This window comes from Euprymna scolopes, chromosome 45 (genome assembly GCF_053919585.1).
Source record: "Euprymna scolopes isolate OS-2025 chromosome 45, ASM5391958v1, whole genome shotgun sequence".
In the NCBI taxonomy this organism is placed as follows: domain Eukaryota; kingdom Metazoa; phylum Mollusca; class Cephalopoda; order Sepiida; family Sepiolidae; genus Euprymna; species Euprymna scolopes.
The window spans coordinates 37,936,471-37,951,883 of NC_136526.1; the positions used below are offsets into that span (position 1 = coordinate 37,936,471).

The following is a 15,413-nucleotide window of genomic DNA, read 5'->3' on the forward strand; positions in this document are numbered from 1 at the left end:
TTTACGTTGAACGTCAATAGAATGCCAACACCAATATATCACATATGAAACAGTCCGCTGTGGAAGTTCCACGTGTCTCGCTAATTAAGTGCTATTTTTCTTTGAAGATACTTTTATCGGGGTACGTGAATTGGTGTCCGCACTCTATGATTTTTACCTTGCAAATGTGAGATATTTTTCCACGGCAGATTATAAAATTTATGGACTGAAAACCTTTTTCTCGCGTCCAAATAGGAGATGCAACGTTATATATATATATATATATATATATATATATATATATATATATATATATATATATATATATATATATATATATCCATTGGATGTATAAAACCTGAAACCATCTGAATAGTAAAACCTCCTCTGGTAAATTATGTTGCCAAGATATGCACGAATAGAAAGCAAGTGAGATGAAGTCGAAAGAGAGAGAAGCAAAATTATACAAACCTTCAAAAGTAAGAGCCTTTCGGCGTTTTGATCGAAATATTTTATTGCGCTGTCGGGTCTGTACGTGTAGGGGTTGTTATTAGATTTTGGGTAATTTTTTACCAACCTGAACTTCCCATCTGAACCGAGGGTGTAGGCAAATATCTTACGATCTGAATAATAATAATAATAATAATAATAATAATAATAATAATAATAATAATAATAATAATGACGCTAATAACAATAATAATAATGACAATAATAATAACAATAAACATTAATAATAATAACAACAATAATAATAATAATAATAACAATAATAATAACAATAAAAATAATGACAATAAAAATAATAACAATATTTATAATGACAATAATAATAAATCCAATAACAATAATAATAATAATAATAATAATAATAATAATAATAATAATAATAACAATAATAATGACAATAATAACATTGATTACAATAATAATAACTCCAATAACAATAATAATAATAATGACAATAATGATAATAATAACAATAAGAATAATTACAAGAATAATAACAATAATAATAACAATAATATTAACAATAATAATAATAATAATCACAATAATAATAATAATAATAATAACAACAATAACAATAATAATAACAAATATAATAATAACAATAAAAATAATAATAACAATAATAATAATTATAAATATAATAATAACAATAATAATAATAACAATAATAATGATAATATTAATGACAATAATAATAATAATTCCAATAACAATAATAACTCCAATAACAAATATAATAACAATAATAATAATAATAATAACTAATCATAATAACCATAATAATAATCATAATAACAATAATGATAACAATAATAAAAATAATAACAACAATAACAATAATAATAATAAATATAAAAATAATAACAATAATAATAATAATAACAGGGTTTGTATTACTGTACACATAGATTCGAAAAAGTTGTCAAAAAACAAATATAGAACAAATAAATGTTATCAAAGGCAAGATAAGTTACTTTTCTACCTAACTGGATATAATTCACGTGTTTTTATTTAGTGTAACATGTTTATTCAGCTCGAAAAACATGCAATGTTTACCGATGTATTGGAAAATTCAAAATGGCAGCTGACTGTCTCTCGGAGAGGGTACGTTTGGGAAAAGGTATTATAAATAATAAACTAGACAAAATACTGTTAGAAAACAACCGAATACATGTCAACTTATGTCACGGTAACATATATTGAGCGAATTTCTAACAGTATTTTGTCTAGTTTATTATTTATAATACCTTTTCCCAAACGTACCCTCTCCGAGAGACAGTCTCGGCTGCCATTTTGAATTTTCCAATACATCGGTAAACATTGCATGTTTTTCGAGCTGAATAAACATGTTACACTGAATAAAAACACGTGAATTATATCCAGTTAGGTAGAAAAGTAACTTATCTTGCCTTTGATAACATTTATTTGTTCTATATTTGTTTTTTGACAACTTTTTCGAATCTATGTGTACAGTAATACAAACCCTAATAACAATAATAATAATAATAATAACAATAATAACAATAATAACAGTAATAACAACAATAATAATAATGACAATAATAATGACAATAACAAAATTAATAATAATAATAAAAATAATAACATTAATAATAATAATGACAATAATAATAATAACAAAGATGATAATAATAAGAATAACAACAATAATAATAACTAATAATAATAACAATAATAATAATACAAATAATAATAATAATAACAATACAAATTATAATAATAATTAAAATAACAATAATAAAAATAATAATGATAATAATAACAATTATAATATCAATAATAATAATAACAACAATAACAATAATAATAACAATAATAATAATAACAATAATAATAATGATATTAATAATAATAACAATAATAATAACAATAATAATGATAATAAAAATAACAATAATAATAATAATAACAATAATAATAATAATAATAATAATAATAATAATAATCACAATAATAATAATAATAATGATAATAATAATAATAACTGCCACAGAGACAAAACATGAAGCGCTACATGAAACCAAGAACATACAGACGGCACTACACAATTAAACAGAGATGATGGCATTAGAGGAACAAGACGACTATAAATACTTGAGAATTCTGGCAGCAGACACCATCAAAGCAACTGAAATTAAAGAGAGAATTAGAAAGGAATACCTCAGGAGAACAAGAAAACTCCTGGAAACGAAATTATATAGCAGTAACCTAATAAATGGTATAAATACATGGGCAGTATCACTAGTAAGATACTCTGGACCGTTTATAGGGTGGACAAAAGAAGATCTGACACAGCTCGATCAGAAAACCAGGAAACTCATGATCATGCATAATGCACTACACGCAAAGAACGATATTGACAGACTCTACGTGAAAAGGAAAGACGGCGGGAGAGAACTGGTCTGCTAGAAGACTGTGTGAATGACACAAAAAATGAATTAGAAAAATACATAATGCAAAACACTGAAAGGATAATTAATTATGGCAGCGCGAGACACGGAGAAAACCAACAAAACAGAAAACAGAGAGACAAAAGACAAAACGAGAAATGGGAAGAGAAACAACTCCACGGAAAATTCATAAGAATGACAAAAGATGAGAATAAGGAAAACACTTGGACATGGATGCGAAAAGGACATATAAACCGAGAAACTGAATCTGTAATAACCGCAGCACAAGATAACTCGATAAGAATCAACCATATCAAAGCAAAGATCGATAAAACACAAGAAAACAGCAAATGTGGACAACGAGACAAAACGATAAACCATTTAGTAAGTGAATGTTGCAAACTGGCCCAAAAGGAATACAACAGCAGAAACTACCAAGTAAGGAGGGCGGTGCACTGGGAATTGTGCAAACGGTCGCATTTTAAGCATACAGACAAGTGGTACAAGCATAAACCCGCAACAGTACTCGAAAACGAGAAGCGCAAAATCCTATGGGACGTGGACATTCAGACAGACAAACCCATCCAAGCAAGAAGAGCAGATGTCGAAAAATTCAGTCAAATTGTATACTTTGCTGTCCCAGCTGACTACAGGATAAATATTAAAGAAAAAGAGAAACAGAGTAAATACACTGAGCTGTCCAGAGAGCTGAAAGGGATATGGATGTAAAAAAAAAATCCAAATAATACCAATAATAGTAGGAGCACTAGGAACAATTCCGAAAAACTTTGAAAAAAAATAAGAGAAATTGGAATCAGAGGAATGGCCGCAAAGATACGACGATTAACGATAATGAAAACGGCTGAAATATTAAGGAAAAGTGATACCAAATAACTGAGAAGGGTCAAGGAGGATGGAAAGACCAAGTAGAGAGCACTGACCAGACTTCCGCTGGACAAGCGCGAAGGGAGCTAGGACCTTGGGGAGGCTTAGTGCCACTCAAATTCCAGGATAGATCAATGGCCACTGCCAGCGGGAAATCAGTGGTGATAAGCTGTTGCGATAACGCAAATTTATTTGCAAATGCTATCAAAGGAGGTGAAGAGTGCTGGACGTCTGGGGAGACTTGTTGTCACTCAGCTACCAGGGAACACCACCGGTTTTTCAATCAGATTTTTGATGACTTGTGTGAAAGCTCCATCTGAGTCAATAATAATAATAATAATAATAATAATAATAATAATAATAATAATAATAATAATAATAATAATAATAATAATAATAATAATAATAATAATAATAATAATAATAATAATAATAATAATAATAATAATAATAATAATAATAATAATAATAATAATAATAATAATAATAATAATAATAATAATAATAATAATAATAATAATAATAATAATAATAATAATAATAATAATAATAATAATAATAATAATAATAATAATAATAATAATAATAATAATAATAATAATAATAATAATAATAATAATAATAATAATAATAATAATAATAATAATAATAATAATAATAATAATAATAATAATAATAATAATAATAATAATAATAATAATAATAATAATAATAATAATAATAATAATAATAATAATAATAATAATAATAATAATAATAATAATAATAATAATAATAATAATAATAATAATAATAATAATAATAATAATAATAATAATAATAATAATAATAATAATAATAATAATAATAATAATAATAATAATAATAATAATAATAATAATAATAATAATAATAATAATAATAATAATAATAATAATAATAATAATAATAATAATAATAATAATAATAATAATAATAATAATAATAATAATAATAATAATAATAATAATAATAATAATAATAATAATAATAATAATAATAATAATAATAATAATAATAATAATAATAATAATAATAATAATAATAATAATAATAATAATAATAATAATAATAATAATAATAATAATAATAATAATAATAATAATAATAATAATAATAATAATAATAATAATAATAATAATAATAATAATAATAATAATAATAATAATAATAATAATAATAATAATAATAATAATAATAATAATAATAATAATAATAATAATAATAATAATAATAATAATAATAATAATAATAATAATAATAATAATAATAATAATAATAATAATAATAATAATAATAATAATAATAATAATAATAATAATAATAATAATAATAATAATAATAATAATAATAATAATAATAATAATAATAATAATAATAATAATAATAATAATAATAATAATAATAATAATAATAATAATAATAATAATAATAATAATAATAATAATAATAATAATAATAATAATAATAATAATAATAATAATAATAATAATAATAATAATAATAATAATAATAATAATAATAATAATAATAATAATAATAATAATAATAATAATAATAATAATAATAATAATAATAATAATAATAATAATAATAATAATAATAATAATAATAATAATAATAATAATAATAATAATAATAATAATAATAATAATAATAATAATAATAATAATAATAATAATAATAATAATAATAATAATAATAATAATAATAATAATAATAATAATAATAATAATAATAATAATAATAATAATAATAATAATAATAATAATAATAATAATAATAATAATAATAATAATAATAATAATAATAATAATAATAATAATAATAATAATAATAATAATAATAATAATAATAATAATAATAATAATAATAATAATAATAATAATAATAATAATAATAATAATAATAATAATAATAATAATAATAATAATAATAATAATAATAATAATAATAATAATAATAATAATAATAATAATAATAATAATAATAATAATAATAATAATAATAATAATAATAATAATAATAATAATAATAATAATAATAATAATAATAATAATAATAATAATAATAATAATAATAATAATAATAATAATAATAATAATAATAATAATAATAATAATAATAATAATAATAATAATAATAATAATAATAATAATAATAATAATAATAATAATAATAATAATAATAATAATAATAATAATAATAATAATAATAATAATAATAATAATAATAATAATAATAATAATAATAATAATAATAATAATAATAATAATAATAATAATAATAATAATAATAATAATAATAATAATAATAATAATAATAATAATAATAATAATAATAATAATAATAATAATAATAATAATAATAATAATAATAATAATAATAATAATAATAATAATAATAATAATAATAATAATAATAATAATAATAATAATAATAATAATAATAATAATAATAATAATAATAATAATAATAATAATAATAATAATAATAATAATAATAATAATAATAATAATAATAATAATAATAATAATAATAATAATAATAATAATAATAATAATAATGATAATGATAATGATAATAATAATAATAATAAAAAAAAAAAAAAAAAAAAAAAAAACAGCTGGAATAATGAACTCTTCTTTTTTTGCTTCGGAATTAGACCAGTATCTTTAAATTGGAACAGTATTTTTGAAATAGAACACTATTATTAGATTGGACCTGACTTTGACAAGTGCCGTTAAATTGGACACGTATTTCTGAAACGAACCAGAAATTTTTAATGGGAACTATACTTCTGAATTTTACCAGTATGTTTGAATTGGACTTGCACTTCTGGATTGGACCAAAACCTTTAAATTAGACCTGCCCTTCTGAAATGGACCAGTATCTCTAAATTGGGCATGCACGTTTGAATTGGACCATTATAGCTAAACGGGGCATGTATTTCCGAATTTGACTAATATATTTATGTTGTACTAAAAAAAACTTTAAATAAAATAGTTTACGATGTTAGTACCGTTTAGCTGAAATGATAATTTGAAGGATACTCACCCTTAAACAAAAAGGCTTGTCTGGTGCGATCAGAATATAGTGCTGCTTGTACTAATTTGGGACCCCGGGGGAAGAGGCGCTGGACGGCCATTTTCCGTCCATTTCGTCCGTCAATAACTTCACCTCTGTTAACAAACACGAAATCGTGTCTCGAAACTGAAAGAAGAAAACACAAAACAGTCTTATACACTATTGCAAATAAAAAAATAAATAAGTGCATGACATGAACAGATCTATATGACATTAGAAAGTCATGGTGACTTTTGAAATTGTTCGTAAGCAAACAGAAACGTGTTTTTTTTTTACATAGGCAAACCACTTATCAAGGCCACGAGACCACTCGTGGATAAGTCTTAAGAGTGTACAGTAGTCAATTGGACAATATAGTAATCGTTAGTAATGGAAATTCAGTAAATTTGTTAACTTAAGGGGAACGGCTCATCAAGAACTTGTTTACATTGGACTTGAACACAACCATATTGTAGTCAGCTGGAAAACAGGAAAACGAAAGACAATTCCATAGGCGTGCAGTTCTAAGAAAGAAGCTTTGTTCATGGAATCTACGTTTAGGTTTAAGCACAGATAAAGAGTGGGGGAATTATTGATAGTGTTTTCAGCTAGACGAGTGTTTCTTGTGAAAGTTTGGCGAGGAGGAATCATAGAGTTAATCTTAGTCGAGCACTTGCCATGAAAATAACGATAAACGCACATGAACTGATTAAAAATATTTTTTCAATTTTGAACCATTTAAGACCCCTTAAAACTATTTTAACCAGCTAAAGACCCATAAAATCCCATTAAAAAAACATTAAAAACACATTAAAAACCCATTAAAACCAATAAAAACCCCATAAAAACGCATTGAAGACATAAAAAACCCATAAAACCCATTTAAAACCCATAAAAAACATAAAAAACATAAAAACCCATTAAAAACATAAAAACCCATTTAAAACCCATAAAAACATAAAAAACATAAAAACCCATTAAAAACATAAAAAACCCATAAAAAACCATAAAAACCTATAAAACACATAAAAACCGATAAAAAAAACCCATAAAACCCATTAAAAAACCTATAAAAACCCATAAAACCCATAAAAACCCATAAAAACGGTTTATAAAACAAATCCAATCATTCCAGGCCGTCTTTTAGTTTCGGAAGAGATACAGTTTGAAGATATGGAGACAGACATATATTAGATTTATTAAAATGGCGGATAGAAGGCAAGACCATACTACGAACATTAAATTAGTATATAGTATATGTTGTGGGGTACAAATAAATACCACTGGTTTCAGAGACTAAACAGAAACTTTCATACCATGTTTAACCGCATGCTACGAACACGTTCCTTTCATACCACTTTAGTGGTTCCTGTATTCTTTATGATAAATACATATTATATTTAATACACTTTACACTACTTGTGGTTTCTTTCATTTGTGACCCCTAGGTCTACAACAGTATATTATAATCTTCTATCCATCTTTTGTATAAATAGGATTTCTCGAAGACGCAAAAGATTAAATAAAAACAAAATGATGTCGCCTTTGGGCCATATGTAAAACTAAAATATACCCTCTTGGTCTTCTGGATAGTCTCCAATGATAGTACCTTTCCTGTCTAAAAATAGTATAATAATATCATGGGGTATCCGTTCGCGCCGGACGTCCATACAATGGCAATATATCAAAGATTCCTATGAGGATATTGGAGATAAACCGTAATAACCAGATATATCTTGAGGCTACATTGATCAGACTACTTAGATAAATAGTTTTGCAGTTTTAACAAAAGGGCTACAATAACATCGCGGGGTCTTGAACGTCCACAGAATGCTCAACAGCAAGATATCAAATATGAAAGATGTCAGGTGGAATTTCCACAAGCCCCGATAGTTTAGATAAATTTATATAACGTAACATTGAATATATTTGATAAAAAAAAATCTTGTGATCTTTCTTTAATAACCGCGAAAATCAATCTTAAAGAATATCCTGTATTAACTCAAAGAGAATTATTTTTGTTATAAAAATATAATTTCTGATAAGTTATTGATAAATTTAGAATACTAAATCTACCTTTATTATAAATAGAATGTGTGTATGTGTAAGTGTGTGTGCGTGTGTGTGGGGGGGGAGGACACTTCTCAAATTACGAATTTTTGGTTTACAGACTTAAAATGTAGTATATAGTGTATTCGGATATGTGCAAATCTTTTTAACCCATTTCCCCCCACAGAAAAAGGGTTGTTAAGGCATCAAAATTGAAAAATTGGTACTTGCTGATAATCGGATTTATATCTGTTTGTCAACTGTTTTACGACTGCGCATGCGTGAATCGTTTACATGACAGATTTCTTTATGTTAAGAATAAGTAAGTTTGAGAATACGTTTTAAATACCGTGGCAAGCTGGTCTAATGGTTATTGTACTTGACGGACTGTATTCAGGTTTTGTTTCGATCTCAGCTCGAGTATTTTATTTACTTACAAGAAGTGAATAGGTTAGAATAAAAAAAATAATACTCGCAAACACATATCTCAGTTTCTTTCCGTTTTTTACTTCATTTTTTTAAAGGAATTTAACGTTGCGCTTAATACCTATGTTTATAATACCTACCTGTTTATAATAAATAATAAGTCTGTATTAATTTAAAATATAATATTTATGCGTATTCTACGACCTGGTAACGCCAGGTAACCCACTAGTGATATGTTTTTATTAAATGAATACAAAAATAAAAAAGAAATCCTGAAACTTTCCACAATAGAAGACCCTTATTTTTACTCTTCATTTTGCCAACATTCCCCTGCTTTTTATTGAAACCAACCGAGAGCTCTTTTTAGTATCCTTGCTGTTCCCTTAAGTGCAATTGTCTGGATCTCTTTTGCACTTGGTTCACCAGGAATATTAGTTAGGTAGGACTTCAGGTTCTTCTTCATAAGCCCTGTGACACCTATGATAACCGGTATGATTGATATCTCCCTAAGATTCCAGTTTCTTTTCATATCATACATGAGACCTTGATATTTGATCTGTTTCTCCCTTTCAGCTCTGTTAAGACCTCCATCATTAGGAACACTCACTTCAACCAAGGTTGCCACTCTTTCTGACTTATTCCATATAACCATGTCAGGTTTCACAGCAGCATTTTCAAGGTAGGTGGCTGTAGGGATTACATGGTCGTAATCTATGTTATATAAATCATTTCCAACTGTTCTCTCAGGTTGATGTTCCCAAGACTTGCTGCTACACTGGATGTTTAATTTTTTACAGATGGTCCAGTGGAGGTACTTACATACTCCATCATGTCTCGCTGTGTAGCAGCCGTCCGCCAAAAGAACTTTGCAACTTGATACCAGATGACTCACACTTTCCAATTCTGTGTGGCAGAACCTGCATATGCTGTCATTACTGATACCTGCCATTTTCTTGGATGCAGCTATACATACCAATATACAGCTATATATACCAATATACAGCTATATATATATATATATATATATATATATATATATATATACCAATATACAGCTATATATATATATACCAATACCAATATACATCTATATATATATATACCAATATACAGCTATATATACCAATATACAGCTATACATACCAATATACAGCTATATATATATATATATATATATATATATATATATATAGCTGTATATTGGTATATATATATATAGCTGTATATTGGTATATATATATATATATATAGATATGTCAATATACAGCTACAGTGATGATCATATTTATTGGCACGGTAAAATAAAAGTTAAATTTGCAATTATGTTTGTTGTTCCTTTGTTATTTATTTTTTCTAAAATCCGATTGCTGCATCGGAAAGGCCAGTTAAAAATACATAATATACTTTGTTATTTTCTTTAATTTAATCCCTTTTTTAGAATTTATTAGACAAAATTTAACTTTTATTTTACCGTGCCAATAAATATGATCATCACTGTATATATATATACAAATATGCAGCTATATATATATATATATATATATATATATATGTATATATATATATATATACCAATATACAGCTATATATACCAATATACAGCTATATATATATATATGCCAATATACAGCTATATATATATATATATATATATATATATATACAGCTATATATACCAATATACAGCTATATATACCAATATACAGCTATATATATATACACAAATATACAGCTATATATATATACACCAATATACAGCTATATATACCAATAGACAGCTATATATATATATATATATATATATATATATATATATATATATACCAATATACAGCTATATATATATATATATATATATATATATATATATATATACCAATATACAGCTATATATATATATATATATATATACCAATATACAGCTATATATATATAAATATATATATATTTATATATACCAATATACAGCTATATATACCAATATACAGCTATATATATATATATATATATATACCAATATACAGCTATATATATATATATATATACCAATATACAGCTATATATATATATATATATATATATATATATATATAGCTGTATATTGGTATATATATATATAGCTGTATATTGGTATATATATATATATATATAGCTGTATATTGGTATATATAGCTGTATATTGGTATATATAAATATATATATATTTATATATATATATAGCTGTATATTGGTATATATATATATATATATATAGCTGTATATTGGTATATATATATATATAGCTGTATATTGGTATATATATATATATATATATATATATATATTTAGCTGTCTATTGGTATATATAGCTGTATATTGGTATATATATATATATATATATATATATATATATATATATACCAATATACAGCTATATATACGAATGCATGTATTTTATTGCACGTATTAGGTTATTGCATAAGTTCCCACCGTTTTTTAAAAAGAAAATCAAAAAATTTTAACAGCAAAACTAAGTTCGTGTGGGAGCCAAGCCCCAAGTTTTTGTGTGAATCCCATCGACTGAAGATGGCATGAAATTGTCACAAAATCACGCTTTATCTTTTCAACCAATGCTCTACACGTCTGATGGCCATCTTCCTTCAAAAGAACCCCGAGTTGGTCTTCGTCTATCTTGATTGGTCTTCCGGAACGAGAACCGTCATTGCGGCCAAAATTACTGTGTTGTAATCTCGTAAACCAATCCCGAATAGTCCTCTCTCAGCTATAGTGTTTTCTCCATATACGGCATACATATCCTTGGTGACTTCACTCGCTTTTTGACTTCAATTAAAGGCGAAAAGAAGGAGTTATTGAAAATGTGATTTTTTTTTATCTACTTGACAATCCATTTGACGGTTGGGAAAGACGAGAAAAATTATATGAGCAAAAAACGATTACCATTATCTTGTAGAACCGAATACGTGCTTTGTAATGATACACAACACTTTGCCATATATCAAAACATGTTTTAGAACAAAATTTTTTTATGTGAAACGGCGAGAACTGATGCAGCAACCTCATATAAAAACACATACTTCATTCCGTAAATAAACATTCATGCAACTAAGTTTTAATTTATCAATGCGTGTGAGTGTGGACGTTTTTTCTTTTGTTTTTATAGAAATCGCTCTAGACAAAGCATGAAGCACTGTAAGAAGAAAAAATACTAATTCAAGGTAAAAAGAAAAATTTACCAACAATACTTGTTAGATGGAATAGATTCTGACCTGAAAAACAACCATTCTCACCCCTTTGTCAGAAACATTGCTCCTGGAATGTGAGAAATAAAGGACGAAAAAAAGGATGCGAAAGTAAACCGAAAATCCACTGTTTACTCTCTTTAACACATACAATATAAAGTTCAATAAAACCGGGACATGACACAGTTCTTTCAAACAGGCTGTTTTGGACCAGGATCGAAGTGTAGTATCTGTTCTTCAGATGCTGCAGTTCAATTCCTTGTTCTCTCTCAGTGGAAGAGAAATCCTTCACGACTGAGACAATTTTAATTTATAGTTCTTTTCTCCACGTTAAAGAAAAAACGACCCTGGTGTCTAACTCTGTCTCGTGGGGGGGGGGCATTGCGAATAGGAACTCCAGTTCACAGAATATAATTAAAAGCACAACACTTCACCAGTAAACATTCGCTGAAGATGATACTGTACATGGTGGAATGATAAAATTATCGCCTTAGACAAGAAGACATGATTCCATTTCAGTTTGATTAAAACGGGGTTTCTTTTTTATTTATTTATTTATTTTTATTTATTTTATTTTTTTTTTTTTGGCAGACTATTTACTATTTGACCAGTTGTGTACGAATCCCAAGAGCGATAGAAGTCGTCTATCATGTCTGAAAATGACACAATGTTGAACGGGCGAGATCGGAGATGCACCGCTGTACAACTCATGCTCTCTACCGAGCCAAGTAATGACAAGAGAACCATTACCAGCATCCTCAAAATACATCGCTGGATTGCCACGAATAACAGGGACGTGCCCAGGATGATGAAAACACAGTTTCCGGCCACTGTTATGGTCTTTGGTGTGGTTTCAACTGAGAGCCACATCATGCTACTCCCATCTTTGAAGTCGGTTTTAAAGTTAACACCAAATTGTACCTGGATACGCTGAAGAATGTGGTGGCCGCTGGCAGACCTTGGGTGTAATAGCAGGATTCGGCACCGGCCCACAAGTCCAAACAGACGCAGGCTTTGCTTCAGAATCAGGACTACGACTTTGTACCCTTCTCTCACTGCCTCCCTCTTCTTCCGACCTAAACCCGCTGAACTACTTTGTTTGGGCATACGTTGAGAACATCAGCAACATGACCTCCCACAACACCAAAGTCAACCTGATCGCCTCCATCCACTGAGTATTAACCAAGCTCCCGCTGGCACTTGTGGAAAAAGCATGCTCCCAGTGTTGGACCCGTATTGAGGCGGTGTTGAGTTTCAAGGTGGTTACATTGGATAGATGCCAGTTCTACGACATAATCTAGTTATCTGAATTGATCTTTTCAATAAATTTTTTAAAATAAATCTGTAGCATTGTATTTTTTATGGTGACAAATTCATCGTTCGACCTTGTACAGTTCTTGATAGCAGAAAAGAGTCCTATCTTTTTACAGTTTCAAAGGAGGCTTTATTTTCTGGTTCATGTCGGGTCAAGTCGTGTTGCCGGGTTGTTTCTTCTTGAACTTACATTTGATAACTCAAAACACATCAGATTCAAACTTTACTTAACAGAACCGACTTTCTGATTAATTCCGTGGACTACATGACTGAAGAATGCGTCGCGTTCCACTTCTCAACTCTCTAATGCGATAAGGCCGTTACCTATATCACCAGCTGTGACCTTTGTACTCTAAAACTTTACCCTTTTCTATTATGTCATACGTTGACGTTTGAGATCAGCTTTGTTATTGTCTGTTTATTTACGTTGGTTGGTTGTTTTTGTTTTACGGCATATCAACCCTTTTCGGGTTATTTAATTCCAAATCCGGTGATTTTGAAGAAAAATTTTTTTAATAGAATATATTTGTTGTTTTCAAGTCGGTTTCTATTTAACCCATAGTTGGAACCCAAACAGGTACTACCACTCCGGGTCAGAGTGGACCTGGGAGCAATGGTAATTAAAGGGTGGCTCCAAACTCCCCAAAGCCCGCAAGGTGAGGCCTCACCACTGGATATAGTTTAAGGTCATATCCAGGACCCCCATTGAGGGAATTTTACCCTCTGCAGGTGAGCAGTCGGCATATTCTAATGCCCCACCGACAGGGCCTATTGTTTACGTGTTCTTTTTTGTTTCAAATATTTAATTGTTATTTGTTTCAATCCGTCTACATCAAATACACTTAAATATATTTAAATTCATGCAGATTTCGTCTTTATAATTACGGAGCCAATTCTTTGTTGAATATTATTTTGTTCTTAATATATCGTATTGATTTCAAAAGATTTTAAAAAATGACTTAGGTTCAATTAGCTAGAATCGAAATCAAAATATTTAGCACCCTAGCCACGTCCCGTATCGTTTGAGCTATCGACAGATAGATAAAAAAAAAAAAAAAGATTTAAAATGATACCATTTTCAAGCTATGAATGACTTTGCGCATGCGCAAAAGTAATAGAAATATGTCGACAAGTTAAAGTGAACATTTTGCATTAAAACTTGCCGACTTCTGTACGCATAATTCATCCATCCAAACAAAGATTTTACTCGTTATAAACCATCCTTGGTGTACGATTCCTATTTCCTCTTAATTTCAGTGTTATGTAATCAATGGTTTAAGAGTTTATCGGTTAAATATTTTCACAGACACAAACACATTCATACATCTACTACTATGTTTATATAGACTAAGAAAATAAAAATTTATAAGTAAACGACGAGGAACTGTCTCGCGTTGCCATCTTGAATAAGCAAATTATTTCCTATTGATTTATTGAAATGCTAGAAGGGAGTGGCCAAACTTGCCAGGTCGTAAAATAGGCTTAAATATATTTTAATTCATACAGATTTCGT

At 26.7% G+C, this 15,413-nt stretch overlaps 1 protein-coding gene across 1 annotated transcript in view; it reads right to left on the reverse strand.

Moving 5' to 3' along the window:
* Positions 1-15,413, reverse strand: part of LOC145269457 (matrix metalloproteinase-19-like) — a 74,553-nt gene that overhangs the window by 18,128 nt on the left and 41,012 nt on the right. The window contains exons 8-9 of the mRNA XM_080125132.1: positions 6,864-7,019; positions 451-602 (exon numbers count right to left, since the gene is read on the reverse strand). Coding sequence (XP_079981258.1) covers positions 451-602; positions 6,864-7,019 — 308 coding nt within the window. The remainder of the gene's footprint in view (positions 1-450; positions 603-6,863; positions 7,020-15,413) is intronic.